At 44.8% G+C, this 16,057-nt stretch overlaps 1 protein-coding gene across 2 annotated transcripts in view; it reads left to right on the plus strand.

The window, feature by feature from the left end:
* The window catches only part of TGS1 (trimethylguanosine synthase 1), a 41,644-nt gene extending 25,887 nt beyond the window's left edge, over positions 1-15,757 (plus strand). The window contains exons 11-13 of one of the 2 annotated variants that reach the window (XM_029923599.1): positions 1,341-1,557; positions 2,423-2,501; positions 14,639-15,757. In XM_029923599.1, coding sequence (XP_029779459.1) covers positions 1,341-1,557; positions 2,423-2,501; positions 14,639-14,761 — 419 coding nt within the window. In that variant the 3' untranslated portion in view covers positions 14,762-15,757. The remainder of the gene's footprint in view (positions 1-1,340; positions 1,558-2,422; positions 2,502-14,638) is intronic. The other variant, XM_029923600.1, reaches the window with a different exon arrangement.
* Positions 15,758-16,057: the final 300 nt, after the last annotated feature.

A 16,057-nucleotide genomic window follows, 5' to 3' on the forward strand; every position in this document is an offset into this window, starting at 1 on the left:
GGAAATGTTGTATATCTGCATTGTCTAGGTATGATGGCCACTGGCCACATGTGGCTGTTGAGCATTTACAATGTGGCAGTGGGACTGAGGATCTGCATTGTTTATTTCATTTTAATCAATGTGAAGGTAATAGCCCCATGTGGCTAGTGGCTCCCATTATCGGAGAATGCAGTTCTGTATATAACGTTATCCAACATTTGTCAGCATTTTCATTTACATAATAGATTGAGTGCTTACGTTCTGTAAGCAACCTCTAGGAGAATGTAGAGGAAACCATGAGAATTAACTGAGTATGTCTGATGTTGACAATCATTTTCCCCACTGAGTTTTTGGTGTCGTCGGCATATCTTCCCGTCCGTCTCTACACCGCAAGTGGGGCAGACCGAACAGCTGAGAGGACGTTTCCATCTTTCTCTTATGAGTGTTGACTTGTTTAGAGCAGGAAAACAGCATCATAGATGCATATTTTTATCATGTGATTGGAGTTCGTATACATTGTTCAGGTGATTATTTAGTGCATTATTTCTCAAAAGTGTTGACAGATTTTGAAACCAGCATTTGCTAGAAAACATCTGTTTCCAGACACCCATGGCGTATGCATTGGGGTTCCACGTAGACTCCCTGATATGAAGTGTTGCCACTGGCATACAGGTGCACTTGAGTCATTTACCGTAAGACACGAGTGAGCTAAAATCAACTGACGCTTGCATTGCTAATTATGAAATTGCAGTAAATTAAATGAAAGCCCATTCGGTGAATATATAACGTTGTCAGTTCCTTCTTTCCTAAGATGTCTCATTAAACATCATCAGCAGATGTTTTTACATTTCTTCTTCGTAAATTGGTTCTATAGGTTTGTCAAGTGTGTTTCAATTTGCTCTTCCATAGATGTTGTCAAATTTGTCTTTGGACGCTGTGTCTCATTTTAGGAAATTCATCTTTTCTGAAATCCTAGTGTTATAGGCTTGACATGCAGTCAGTGACCTTTCCAAGTGTTTGCTGCTCAGGCCGTTTAGAGCACAGTGCTGAACATGGGTTTACCTCTCAGTAGATACTGTGTGACTGCTGTCACTGCTTGCTTTGGAGAAGCTGGCTGAGTGACACGGCTGGGAAAGCCAGGTCAGTCAGTCCCATTTTCTTGGTACTACACAAGTGAATCTTTGTATTTTGAACCTAATCTTTAGGTTAAATTTAATTAAATTTTTATCCCTGGTATATGTACCAAACTCCCTTGGTCTTTAAAAAAAGTTCTTGTAAAGAGAAAAAAGCAGACTGCTCAGAAGATGAACTGCTCTATACAACAGTGTCATTTGACTCATCTCTTCTTTTCCCACTTTTAGTGATTGCCATTGATATTGATCCTGTTAAGATTGATCTTGCTCGCAATAATGCCGAAGTTTATGGAATAGCAGACAAGATAGAGTTCATCTGTGGAGATTTCCTTCTGCTGGCTTCTCATCTAAAGGCTGATGTTGTATTTCTTAGCCCCCCTTGGGGAGGACCAGACTACGCTACTGCAGAGACCTTTGACATTAGGACCATGATGTCTCCTGATGGATATCCTTTGGAATGCCGACAACTTACTCAGACAATGGTTGTGCATATGAATGTGTGTGTGTGTTTCCGGGAGAGAGAGGTTAGTGAGGTGGGGAGATACCCAATAATAGCACTTGATAGGTTTCAGTTTATTTTGCATAGAAAGCCAGTATGTAAAAATAAAATGGTGGTTGATTTCCAAGAGTAATGGCAAATGTGAAGTTATATTTCCTTTGGTTACTGTCCAATTATGTCATTATAAAACAAGAGGTAGCAAGTATTAATTGCTTGAAATTATTGTCTTGGAAATTGGGAGAGTCCTCAAGACCTGTCCTTGGAGTCTGGGTGACCATCCTTTAATTTTCCTTCAACGTGCACGGGCTTGAGCTAATTCTCTTTGCATCTTCCTTCCAGTATTTGCTCTCCGTTTTCCAAGATACCGAAGCAAAGTTTTCTTTCATGATAACATTATTTGTCCCTTTTTTTATCTGTACTCCAGAGGAGTCAACTCTGATTCTAGAAATTTAGAATGTAAACCACAATGACCAGATTTACTTGTCTTTTATTCTTTACTGGAAAGAGGTGGCGGTGTGCTTTTCTGTTCTTTCTGTTCTCACAGTAATTAGGAAATGGCAGAAAGAGAGAGTGTATTTGTGACTCTTGGCTGCCTTCCACAAGGATAATTGAATGAACACTTTTACCTTCTAATCTTTGACCCACCTGAATTACAAAATCTGCTATTTAATTCTCGTTTGGGTTCCATTAGAGGATCTAAATGTGTGTCTTACTGTTACATATCAAAATACATTTGGGTTATGGTCTAGGAACGTATCTCTGATCACAAAGGAGCTGCTGTTTTTGTTACTGTTCCTTAACTGCTGTCCACCTTTGAAATCTTCAAGCTTTCCCAGAAGATCACTAATAATATTGTGTATTTTCTCCCAAGAAACGCTGATGTTGACCAGGTAAGCCACTACCGAAGAACTTCTATGAGCCTGTGGCATAACTGTTAGAAAAAATGGGCAGAAAAAGAGACAAGGCATTTCTTTGAGAACGTATTTTAGGAGAAGTCTCTGACTTTCTGACTATTACTAGAACACTGGAGGTGTCTGGCCATTAAGTCCAGGCCTGTGTCATGCACTTCGTCTCCGCAGTCCTCGCGGATGTAGACATGAGTAGAATACTCTGGGCTTTTTGTAGGCTCTGAGAGGATGACCAGATGTGTGTTTTACGTGTGCGTACGTACAGGAGTCGAGACCTGACTTTACTGAAGCCCGCCTCGAGCGTAGGGTTTTCGGGACTCCTCAAAAGAGGAGTATAGAAATAAATACACAGACAGATGAAACCTTAATTTGGCCCGAAGCAGTCTTAACCATTGTCTTGGAGTGTGGGCCACTAGACCAACAGTTAAGTGTCCTCATTCCATTCTTCCCATAAACACTTATTTTCATGATATTTTTTTCCTCTGGTAAAATTGCATTTGGTATAACTGCCTCATGAGGATTTGATGGTGTCTTTGTTTCATATTTTTGTTGATTTGCTTTTTATAAACACTTCTGTGTAGTTACTGCGTGATCAGAATTCTGTAGAAAATCTTTTGTCTTTCATATTTTAATTTTACTCATGTAACTAGGTCTGAGTTTTTCCTTTCTCTCCTCTTGGAATCTTTGAGAGCTGACCCTGTCATGCTGAGCTTTTCATCTAATTCTGGTGAAATTATCTCCCATTATCTGTTCAACTAAACTTCATGCCACCTTTGTTCCCTTTTCTGGGGACATCACTTATGTGCATATTATTCTTTTATAACTCTATTTCCTGGCGTTTTTTTCTCTTCCTTTTTCTTCTGGGAGATCTGGTCTTCCATCTAGTTCATTCTTAAGAGTATATTCCTTGTGTTTTTTAGTTCAACTATTATATTCTTTATACTTAAAATTTCTGTACTGTTTTTGTTTTTTATTTGATAATTTCACTTCTTGTTTCTATAAGTTTAAATTCTTAATCTGGTCTGTGCTTTCTGTATTTCATGTAATTTAGAACCGATTTGTTTTTCTTCCATGAAATATTTGTGGTCCTCAGATGTCGTCATGTATGTGGTCTGTTCTCACGTAATGTGGAAGGAGACAGGCCAGGCTGGAAACTGGCTTCAACTCCGGCTGTGCACAGGGGTCACTGGGGACCCTTATAAGAACTTCAGCTGTCTAAGCCTAACCCGGTTTTTAAAGCTGCCAGATCATTCTCACATGTGGCCTGGGCAGCCAGGCGCTGCTGCCCGCCCTGTTAGCCCCAGCGACAGCCTCACGGGATGAAGGTGGGTACGCTACGGGGTCGCCGACCCAGGAACCACGGGCCGCAGCGCGTCATCACCAAACACCGGCTCAGGACACCGCTCCTCGCTTTTGGGGAGGAGCCAGGCGAAAGCAGATTCAAAGGCCCCGGTCTTTAATCTTGTGTCATCTGTGAGCTCACGGCCGCCAAGGGTGGGGGAGTGGGGCAGGATTCAGGCCGCCTGTCACAGCGGCATTTCTTCTGACGGCCCTACCGTGACTGCACACAGGCCAGAGCTCCCGCCCCCTCTAAGTGCGGCAGCATACACCAGATAGGAGGGGAGAGAGCAGCAGGAGCAGAGTTTCTGGTTCTTGTTTTCCTTCTCCCTGTCTTGCTTCTCACAAGCACACGCCTCCTGCCTCAGGTCAGAGGCACCACCCCGCGTCCTGCACACACATTCAGACCATCCCGGGTTCTGGAGGCTCCTTTTGTTTGGCGGTTTCCCTTTGTAGCGTCCCCAGTGCTGTCTTAGGACAGCCAGCAGTCACACTAGCTCAGCGTCTTCCTCGGGCTTTGGCCATGGGGACAGAATGACAGTGTGGCCTTCTAAGAAAGGTGGGGAGTAAGTGTGCCGATGCCCTGGTCGCATGACTTCAGGAAACGCTCTGATGATCTGGGGTGTCAACTGGTTTTGAAGTCAAGGAAGCTTTGATTGTTGAGAGTTGAGGAGAAGGTGGCAAGAGCACCAGTGACACGGCAGTGGGAACGTGTGGATGATGTTCAGTGACTGGGCCCAGAGGGAGGTCAGATCAAACAGCCGGGTTTAGTCTTGGCCCTGCCGCTTACCAGCTCCCTGGCGACGGCCCTGAGGCATAAGTGAGCAGTGGGTCTGGCATTTAACACAGTCCCTCTCCTCCAGAAACCTTCAGTAGCGTCCTGTGTCTGTGACGTGCGAGATCCTATTACAAAGTTTTCAGGAGAACGTAAATGTTACTAACACTGTGAAGAGGCCCAAGCTGGAAAGATGACATGCTTTCTCTAGAGGACAGAATGGAAGGTCTCATATTTGTGGAGTGGTAGGATTTATAGACCTGATAGAATCTCTAGTGATTTGCGTCATCGAGAGATGATAGAACTTATGAACACACCTCCCAGATCACGTGTTGTTCTCATCCTCTCGTCAGAAACATACTCTCTAAACAGACCTTTTCGTGTGTCAGTTTGTGACACCCTCCCAGTCTTGGCTTATTTCCCTCGTCTTTGGAACACTGGCTCTCAGCTCAGGCTACTAATCGGAATGTCTGGGTGGCTGTTTTTAAATTGCGGTAAGATACACGTCACACAGCGTACCAGAAACCGTCCGCAAACACACAGGTTAGTGGCGTCCGCTGCGCTCACACTTGTGGACCCTTCCCCACCGTCCGCCTCAGAACTGTGACATCTTCCCAAACGGAACCTCTAGACCATGAACCGCTGACTCCCCATTACTCCTGCCGCCTGCCCCTGGCGACCACCGGGCCCTCTGTCTCCATGAATTTGACTGATCGGGGCACCTCAGAGCAGTGGAATCACACAGCATTTGTCCTTTTGTATCCAGCCTATTTCGCTGAGTATAGTGTCCTAAAAGTTCAGCCGTGTTTCAGCGTGTGCCGGAAGGTCCTTGCTTTTTAAGGCCGAACAATGCTCCATTGTATGTATATGCCACACACTGTTTACCCGGTCGTCGGTGCGCACGCCGAGTGACTTTCACCTCTCGGCCGCTGTGCATGCTGCTGCTGTGGGCACACAGTACCTGTTCCTGCTTGCCGTTCTTTTGGGTGTGTGCCCAGAGGCAAAACTGCTGGCTTGGAGTGATTCCGGGTGGTGTTTTGAGGACCCACCGTGCCCTTCTCCACGGCGGCTGCCCCATTTTGCCGTCCCGCCAGCCGTTCATGAAGAGTCCCCGTCTCTCCACCCCCTAACCCCTGGCTCTTCTGCCGGCTGCAGTCTCATCCGGACAGCAGCCGCCCCAGTGGGTGTGAAGTGCTGTCCGTCGTAGTTTTGACTCGCACCCCCCGCCGCCCCGCGGTGCTGCTGACCCTCTCCAGAGCATCTATTCCGGGCGTCCGTCTCCTCTCAGTGTGCACTTTGCCCACATCTTCCCCGTCCTGTGCGTTGCCTGTTTACTCTCTTGATAGTGTTCTTTGCTGTACAAAGTGTGTAATTTTGATGAAGTTCAATTTAGCTCTTTTCTGTGTTGCCTGTGCTTTTGGTGTCATAGTCAAGAAATTGCTACCAAATCTAATACCGTGAAATTCTTGCCTGTGTTCTCTTCTGAGAGTTTTATAATTTTAGCAAGCAGCTTTTTAAAACTACCAGTATCCTGCTCCACCGGGAAGGATTCCTCTCTGATTTATTTTCTGGAGTGAGGCCCATGCATAAATTTTTTTAAAGTCCCCAAATGATTGTGATATGCTATTGGAGTTGGTATTCTCTGGGCTAAGAGAAGGGTAAGTGGGGTGAACAAGCCTGAGCTCTCACTCTCAGGGGCTAAAGGAGATGAAATCAGATCTTGTCGCTTGTCACCTGTTTATGAGCCAGTGTCTGAGCCTTAGACCTCCCAGACACTGCGTGCTGTGCCAGTTACAAGAAACGCCTATCCTGCTTCGTGCATTTTTTATATCAAATCTTATATGAACCCGTACGTACCTCCTAGTCATATGACTCTGATTTGCATTCTGGGCTCCCAAGTACATACTTTACATACCAAGTAAAGTATGGAGCCTGTTGATGCCATAACTCTTATTTGCTCCTGTAAATATTATGCTCTGTATTACTAGTCTCAAAAGTGGTTATATGATCCTTATATTTACTTTTTGATGGGCCTCTTGGAGTATGTGAATGACAATAGGAAATTCACTATTTACTGCAAAAGTTACAGTGAGTATGTTTTTTCTCGTTAAATTAACATTTTCCCCAGGAGAAGGTTAACCTTTTTTTCTTTAGCTTGTGTTTTTGGTTTACTTCGGAAACCTGCCACGATTAGTTCTGCCTTTAGAGGGAGTAACGAGACTAAAGAATCCTGAAAGTCCAAAAGGAAATGAGATTTCACTTGTGTTATATTGTTTGGTATTAAATTGGATCAAATTACAGTAGGAAGTCAACTTTTTAAAATGAAAAAAAGTCTGTCCATATATTGTATATTTAACATGGGAGAAAAGGCAGTTCTGCAAGAATGAGAGAAAGCAGCCCAGAGAAGTCAACTTCTGTGTGAAGGAACATTGGGAGGATCGCGGCACCCCGAGCTTCCGTGTGGGCGGGGTTCCCAGAGCGTAGCTGTCTGTGAAACTCAGGCTGCATTTCCCCATAGAAACGTCTATGAAGAACAGTTAATCTCCCATCCAGGAGATCTGTGCTCCCGCTATTTTATTTCGGGCAGGTGAAGCGAGCACGGACTCCGCACAGACGCAGCCTGTCCTGCCGTCTTTCCCCGGGGGAGACGAGGCTACTTGTGTTCTGTGTCTGGTAAAATATGTTTCTAGGTCCCCGATTATCTCAGTCTCTTCTTCCCTTTTTCTGTGTGGGGTTCTTACAGGACACATATTCCCTTGTTAGCCACACTCTCACTGTCCAACTCAAGAGCTAAATGATTTAGAAAGTCTTTCTGTGATAGGCTCTGTGGAGGGGAGTCACAGTTAGAACTTTGGAACTGATTAGAGAGCCCAGGACACAGGTATTCGCCTCCTGGGCGCCTGCGCCTCTCACGGTCCGGGTTGTAGCCAGTACTAGCTTTGGATCCACCAGACATTCCAGATACGTATGGCTCCTGTTTTAAAGAGTGCACATGCGCGACAGGGGTCAAGGTCGCTGAGCAGAGCAGGATGTCGGTAGGAAGCCCCCGTGGGCGGCAGCTCACTCCTGGAGGAGCCCCGTCTGCGGGGCAGACACTGGGACGCTGGCTGACCGGGCGCAGCACCTCCTTGTCCTCTCTTAGATGCCTGGCCTTTGCCGTAAAGTCCTCGTCTCGGTGATCGAGCGGCCTCCCGGGGACTGTGCTCGGCAGTGAGGCAGGAGGCAGCCGTGCTTCGGGTGACTCCGGGCCGTGGCCTGGCTGACATGCTCTGTCCTTCCCTGGCTCCCCCGCAGACACACACCCCCCGTGACAAGCAGGCCGGTCCCCACCGGGTTTACTTCCCGAGGCAGCAGGAGCATGTTTGCGAGCTGACCTAATACCACAGGCCAGACTGACCCTGTGATTGCTTAAGTAGCGTCCTCGGGCCTAAACACTGCGGTTGAATGAAGACAGCCCTTCATGGGCCGAGTGCCTGTGGCTCCCGCTGCAGCCCGTGCGTGCTGGCTGGGAAGGGGGCCGCCCCTGCTGACAGCAGTCGTCACACTTCTGATGGCTTTCGTGGGAGGTGGGCGGGGAGGCGGCAAAGGAGGACTTACGGTAACGTTCCTAAAACCACAGAGAAGAGCACAGTAAGGGGCTTGAGTAATTAAAAGTTTTTCTAAAAATGGGAACTTGTAGGTAATGTTTTTGGAAAAATATAATTTCAAGTATAATTCAGTTCATTGGCATTTTCAGCGTTCGTTTTTAGCTGAGTGCAATAAAGATCTACCACTGATTTCTGTTATTAGTTCTAAGCTGTTATAGTATCTGTTTACGTAAGAAATGAAAAATTAAGGCCTTATCGGTTCCTAAATAGGAAGAGTGGTGAGAAATTTGTGTCAAATGCTTGTAAAGGAAAGTTCTGTAGTGGAAGTCTGGTATAATGGCAGCGCTGTCGTGTAGTCAGCGCGCCCACGTGCTGAGCAGGATGGAGTCACCCCGGCAGGCGGAGGACCCTGAGCCCAGGTAGAAGCCAGCGGCAGGAGGGAATAGAAATAGCACCAGGAACTGCGCTGCATGTCTGCTGCGTGTAGGAACCGTGAACTCAGATCTGTTGAACCTGAAAACAGCAGCCCCGGGACTCCGAGCGCTCAAGCGTGCACTCGTCCTGCATTTGTCTACAGCACAGATACCTAATTATGTAGCTGTTCCCCAGACGTGTCTCGTCTGTGAGTTCGAGGCTTTCCCTGCACGCTTCATCGGATTGTCACAGCGCTCCAGAGTAGGCAGGTCGGGTTTTCAGCGCAGGTTAGGGGTGGGCGGACGGGAGGGGTGTGGGGGTCGCCTGGTGCCTCTGTCGCAGTGACAGTGCCCCGCTGTCTCCCACCAACAAGGAATTCGTTACCCAGAGGAACAGGTCCATCTCTTACGCCCGAATTAGCCCACCTCGGATTGGAAGCAGTGAGCAGAATGTGATATGACGAGAGAGGGAATTACAAAGAATCTGCGGGATCAGTTAGGCTGTGTTCCTGATTGGTCAGAAAAAAGGCTAAATCTTGACCACAAACTAAAAGGCACTTGCTGCTGAGCTTTGTCAGCCACAGGCATTCTCTTGTCCCTTCTAGGAGCTGGCGCCCCGGGGCCTGGGCCATTCCCATTCCTAGTGAAACCCACTGCCTAGTACACGCAGTGCACTTAGCTTCTGACGTTCATTAGCCTACTGTGCCCCAGGGGCCAGTGCTGGGTGACGCGCGCTGCTGTCCTTGTGCCGCAGTGTTCTCGTGTGCCTGGCCTCCTTGCTGGAATCGGAAAGGCAATGCAGATAAGATTCGGGACGTGCTCTTCTATTTCTTTTGCTCTTTGGGGTAACTTTTTTCAATAAGTGATGTAGGCATAAAAAAATAGAAGAATACTTGGGGCACCTGGGTGGCTCAGTCGGTTAAGGGTCTGACTCAGATTTGGCTCAGGTCACAGACTCCCAGTTCATGGTTTGAGCCCCACATCGGGCTCTGCGCTAGCAGTGGGAAGGAAGCCTGCTTGGCATTCTCTCTCTCTCTGCCCCTCCCCCACTTGCACTCTGTCACTCTCAAAATAAATAAACTTAAAAAAATAGAAGAGTGCCACCCAGTGCTACAAACAACTCCTGTACCAACAGCTGGGGGGCTTCTGGATTCTCTGGTCTGTTGTGCTTTATGTAACTCATTGAGTTTAAGAGCTGTCTTCCTGTTTCCAGTATCCAGCTCTGAGAATGAGTAAGGAGCAAAGCCTAGTGAGCCGGTTTTTGGTAGCCTTCTGAGACAGTCATGTAGGTAAGCTTTTGATGCTCAGGAGAATTCTTGTGACCTGTCACCACTGTGCTCCTCTTCACAGTGGTGGCTTTTCAAAATCCTGCTTGTTTTAGTCAACAAGCAAATATTCGAAAAAAGAAAGAAACAAATGGTATTTGTGAGAGCCTGAGCTAGGATTCGAACTATCTGAAAAACTATTGGCAAAAATATTAAGATTCATTCACTTAAACATGGAACTCTCCTTTCTGTTTACCATATGCAGAGAAATGGAACTCCTCTTAATATAAGTTTTGAGTATTCCCTGGTTTTTTGCTAATAAAAAAGATTACCTGTTGCCTCCCGGAGAACTGTTCATCAGAAAGATTTTATCCAGCTTACTTTCATTTGTGTGCAATTATTAATGAATGTCACAAAAGAACACATTGGCAAAGCACTAGTTTCTAGTCACAGCCAATAATATTTCAGATAATTGCGGCTCCTGTCACTACTTGGCATAAATCCAGGGAGTTAAGCGTCCGACTTCGGCTCAGGGCATGATCTCACGATTCGTGGGTTCGAGCCCCGCATCAGGCTCTGTGCTGACAGCTCAGACCTGGAGCCTGCTTCGGATTCTGTGTCTCCCTCTCTGTGCTCCTCCCTCACTCGCACTCTGTCTCTCTCAGTCTCTCAAAAACGAATAAACTTAAAAAAATGTTTTTAACCAGTTTGCAGAAATCTGTAGGCCCTATAAGAAATACTCTTCATTTTCACCAGATGTAACTTGCATATAATCAAGTTTTTGCATATTGCAGATATAATCACTTCTGTGGTGTAGTAATAGGACATTTTTTCTGTGCTCTGATTTTTTTGCATCTTACAATAAAGTTCCTGCCTTTAGTATTCATTATATATTTTTTACCTTAGGATCCAGTTTGGTTGTTACTTTCTTTCATTTGTTCAGCTGCCATACATACTTACTTCAAATCAGTTTGCTTTTGAAAAAAAAATGCAGGGGTGCCTAACTAGCTCAGTCAATAGAGCATGAGACTCTTGATCTCGAGGTTGTGAATTCAGGCCCTGTGTTGGGCACAGAGTTTACTTAAAAAGAAAAAGGAAGGAAGGGGAAAGAAATGTGCTTTTGAATGTTTAATTGACTCTTAAATCTTCCGTTTTTATTAAAGTCACACCTTTACCACAATCTTTATCCATTTCTTCTTTCCCAGTTTCCAAGGAACAGCTGTTATAAAATCTAGTTGATGAGGGTCACAGCCTCCATTCTAGCTCCAGTCTAAATGAATCGAGATTTCTTTTGGTAAATCTAGTATGCTTGGGCAATATGCCAGAAACGCACTATGTACGGCAGAGGTAATAACCTTTATCTGTTTACCTCCCTACCTGCCCTTTACTCTCCCTTTCCTGTCTTGCCCCCTCCTTTCCTCCTTTTCTCTCTCTGTCAATTTATTAAACTTTAAGAGAGAGGAAGGAATCAAATAATATTTTGTCGTTTAAACCTGCTAGTGAAAAATACAGACAGCTGGAAATTAATGGCATTAGGTTTGATTAAAACAAAGTTACTTATTGGTTTGAACTTCACAGTCTTTATTGTCTTTTCAACTCAAGAATTCTAACCTTTAATATACATATATATATATAGTCGGGGCACCTGGGTGGCTCAAGTCAGTTAAGCATCTGACTCTTGTTTTGGGCTCAGGTCATGAGCTCATGGTCTGTGAGGTTGAGCCCCTGCATCAAGCTCTGCACTGACAGTGCACAGCCTGCTTGGAGTTCTCTCTCTCCCTTTCTCTCTGCCCCTTCCCTGCTTATACGTGTGTATGCAAGCTCTAAGTAGTTAAACATTTAAAAGAACTTAAAAAAATAAAATATATATAGTTGTAAAAACATGAAAAGTGCAAAAACACTGAAGTTAGAAATTGTGTTGAATTAGAACATGTGAGAGTAATATTTTAAGTTTCTAAACACTAAATAGATACAAGTTTCCTCGTTATATTTTGACATAGATCCACCTTTTCCTCAGTATCAGGAATAATGCCACTTGTTTTTTGTCTATCATCTGACTCTCCCAGCAGAGGCTTTTGTGTGTGTGTCTTTGCTACACTCCACTGCCTGCAACAGAAACTTCTACACATTCAGTAAATCGTTTTTGAATAAAATAACTCATTAACCATTTTGCAGCAGATCTGGGAAGCCTCTCATGTAGTGAGCACCTCTCCATTCCTTTTTCTATCCAAAGCACTCCAGTCCAGGCAACCTCTAAAAGGTGGGGAGGAAGGGGACAAAAGTACCCCACTTTCTCAGAGATTTGTTGGGTTTTTCTTGAGTTTATTTATTTTTGAGAGTGCACGAGCAGGGGAGGGGTGGCGGCGTGGACGGAGGATCCAAAGCAAGCTCCGTGCTGACTGCAGAGAGCCCAGTGCGGGGCTCAAACTCACGAAACCCCAAGATGGTGACCTGAGCCGAAGTCAGACATTTAACTGACCAAACCACCTAGGAGCCCCTCAGAGATTTGTTTTAATGTAATTCTATTTGTGGCTCACGAAGTGCACTCTATAGGGACATAGCTAGTAGTCCTGTTTTTCAGACCCTTCTAAGTTGATGGTAGAACTGGTACTCAGATTTGGCTCTGACTTTGCTCTTGGTTTTCTGCTAGGCCTATCCTGGTAGATTTTGCTATGGTTTCAAGTCAGGTTCTCTTACCCTGCCCTCCTCTCTCCTCCCTGACCACCACCACCAGCCCCCGCCTCCCCCGAGAAAACTTCAGCTTGCCAGTGTCCCTTCTCTGAGTAAATCAAGGAACAGGAGAAATACTGCACCTAAATTATATCCAACTCCTAGAAAAAGTACCATGAAGTAATTCTATTTTAGATATACTAGTCAGATGCCTTTTATTGTTTAAAGACAAAAGTTTTCATTTTGCCATTATGAAAACTCAGACCAGCTGGGGCACCTGGCTGGCTCAGCTGGAGGAGCATGTAACTCTCAGTCCCCGGGTTATACATTCAAGCCACAGGTTGGGTGTGGAGCCTACTTTAAAAAAAAAAAAAAAAAAAAGAAGTGTAAAAAGAAAAATCAGACTCCCATAAAGATACCAAAATAGAAGAAACAATTATTCTTATAATTGCTACTTAGAGACTAGTTGGCTACTTCTAATTTCTAAAGTTTTACTTTAATGTACTCCTTATTAGTAAATAGTGGGATACACGTGTGCTTTTTATCATTAGGACAGATACTGTGTTTGACCAGGATTATCAGCTATTCCTATTGATAAAAACACAGCCATCTCTTTTGTGATTTTTTTTGCAGGTGGGTGTTGATGTTGATATTAACTTCTTTAGTGGGACAGCTTCTTTTAGAATGACCTGTGGTTTCTTCCCTATTTCTGTATCTGTGACTTTTTTTCTAAGAGGAAGTTGAAATGCTTTAAAATACATACTCATTGGTGATGCACAAAAAATCTTCCCTTCTGCCAGATACTGGTGTGGCATGTGTGATACCGCCGAGATTAGATCTCTCGTTCTCCAAGCACCTCTGCAAAGTACTCAGCACTGCCAACTAGGATTACAGATTTCACTACAGAAACCACATGTCCCCTTTGTTGGAACCTGACCCCGGTATTTGGGCGTCCCTTCCAGTGCTCAGTGTCTTCGATTCTCAGACCCCCAGGGCTCTCCCACTGCAGTGTCCTGCCCTGGAATCATTCTTTCTGCCCCCTTGATAAAGCTGATCTCTGGTAATCGAATCATGGGTTTAGAAGGTAATATATTTGCTAGTTAATAGACCTGAGAATGAAAAGTCGTTGGAATAAACCAAAACTTTATCTGTTTTTAAAACTTTGGGTACAGCCTTGCTAGTCTGAAGCATCCTTTTGATGTTAACTGTGTGGAGGGGGAGAGGAGATGGTGCTTTTAGCTTCCTAATAAAAGGTTGGTGACTGTTTCCTAGTAGACCTCAAAATGTAGGGGGTCTTGAAAATACACACCCAAGGGGCGCCTGGGTGGCTCAGTCAGTCTGCGTGTCCGACAGCTCGGGTCATGATCACACAGTGAGTCCCAGCCCTTCCTCGGGCTCACTGCTCTCAGTGCAGAGGTCACCTCGGGTCCTCTGCCTCCCCTCTCTGCCCCTGCTCTGCTCTTGCTTTCTCTCAACAATAAATAAAACATTTTTAAAAATTCACAGGAGCAACAGGTGGAGGAAGTGGTTCTGGCTGGGACCACAGCACAAGAGAAGGAGAAAGTGCGTAGCAGAGACTAGAACTGTCACGGGAGAGTGGGATCGCGTCCATCTTGCTCTCTGGGGGGGCCCTGGCAGTGGGTGGCAGGTGCTCCGTAACTGTGGTTATGAGTGGGAGGGCAAGTTGAACAGGACAGAACCTCTCAGGGAGGGAGCTCTCCCTTAAGTTTCTATCTTCATAAATAAACCTGGTATTTGGGAAGTCTATGTTCATTTTCTCCCCCTCTGAGGACTTGAGCTTCTCCCAGTGGAGAGATTGGGTTCTGCCCAGAAACCTAGCACAGTGGTCTTACCCATATGATCAGATGTGTTAGAAACAAGTGTCTCTGCCACCACATACTCTGGCGAACCTGCGTGGGAGTAACAGTGAACGTTTGAGAGGCCTCCTTATTTGAAAGACTTAAATCCAAAGCCAGAGTCGTCTTGTTTGATGAAGCATTTATGTAAATGAAGGATTTAGTTTGAAATGATGCTTATGTTATGTATGACTTTCTTCCATTCCTGTTTTTAGGTGGCCTCCTTAGCCGGGCCTGGAGGGCAAGTGGAAATAGAACAAAACTTTCTTAATAATAAACTGAAGACAATCACTGCTTATTTTGGAGACCTGATTCGAAGATCAGCCTCTGAATCCTAGTCGTGAGGTGGCATAAGGACAGACGGATCACACGTGGTCAGGACATTGCTCAGATGAGCCTCTCGGATTTCCTTCTGTAGTCACTGATAGTTCGTGCCCCTGGCCTTACATCACCAGGTGACATGGAGACTCACAGCAGATTCATGGATATTGACGAGGTACTGGACATCTTTGGGTAATGTTAACCGTGTGCGTGATACATTTGGATAGTCAGTATCTGAAATGGAACGGCAGGCCTTCCCCTGTGCTTAATGTCCAACGATGTGTATATATGTTTGTATGTGTATATATATTTTGTAATTGTGTATGTTTTGGTTTAACATCTTTGTAAAAAACAATTACTGTTTTTTCTAATATAAAAATATAAGAAAGCAATGAATGAACTGTAGTCTGTCTGCCCATTAGACCCCTGCTGAGATAAATCATGGTAAACCTTTAAGGGTGGAAACAAACAGGACAGACGGGCACACAGTGAGCAGTACAGCTCTCCTGCCCCTTCCCCTGCCCACTGGTCATTTGTCTCAACGGAACTCCAGCTAACAGTACTTATCGCTCCTTTGGCAGACGGAAGAGGAATTGCAGTGTGCTTTATACACTTTTCCCCTCTCCTTTATGCACTGCTCAATATTCCCCCTCCCTCCCATCTTTTACTTAACGTATCTTTTTTAAAACTATGTACTATTGTATCTTGAAGACTTCCCCAGGACACACATGGAGCCCTACCTCATTCTGTTCCATGGCTATCTTCTGTTCCATCACGTTGTATTGATGTAGATGGTCCCGGTCGATGGATATTCGGGCTGTTTTCAGGTTTTTGCAACTGTGAACTATTGTGGGCATGATCAAGCGTGTCAATTTTGTTGTCTTAGTGCGTCAGAGAAATGGTGTCTTATTGTTTATATGTATCCCTTAATCATGAATGAGATTTGAGCACATTTTCATTTGTTTTGGTCTTAGTTTTCCCGTTTTAAACTTACTATTTCTATCTTTTATCAATTTGGGGGTGATTATGATCTTTTTCTTATTAATATACGTGAATCCCTCATAAATTAAGAGCCCTTTGTCTTCAGTGGGTGTTGCAAATGTTTTTCCAGTTTGTTATTGACCTTTGCTTGTTTTGTGACTTGCTTTTTTTTTTTTTTTTTTTTACCATACGTGTTTAATTTTTGTGTACTCAGACTTATCAGTCTTTTTCTCTTTTGCTTCTGGGTTTATGTTTTCCTTGAAAGATCTTTTCCATTCCCAGAATACACATACATTGATTTAAGCTTTTTTCTAGAATTTTACTATTTTTGT

The sequence above is a fragment of the Suricata suricatta genome, chromosome 15 (assembly GCF_006229205.1).
Source record: "Suricata suricatta isolate VVHF042 chromosome 15, meerkat_22Aug2017_6uvM2_HiC, whole genome shotgun sequence".
NCBI lineage: Eukaryota > Metazoa > Chordata > Mammalia > Carnivora > Herpestidae > Suricata > Suricata suricatta.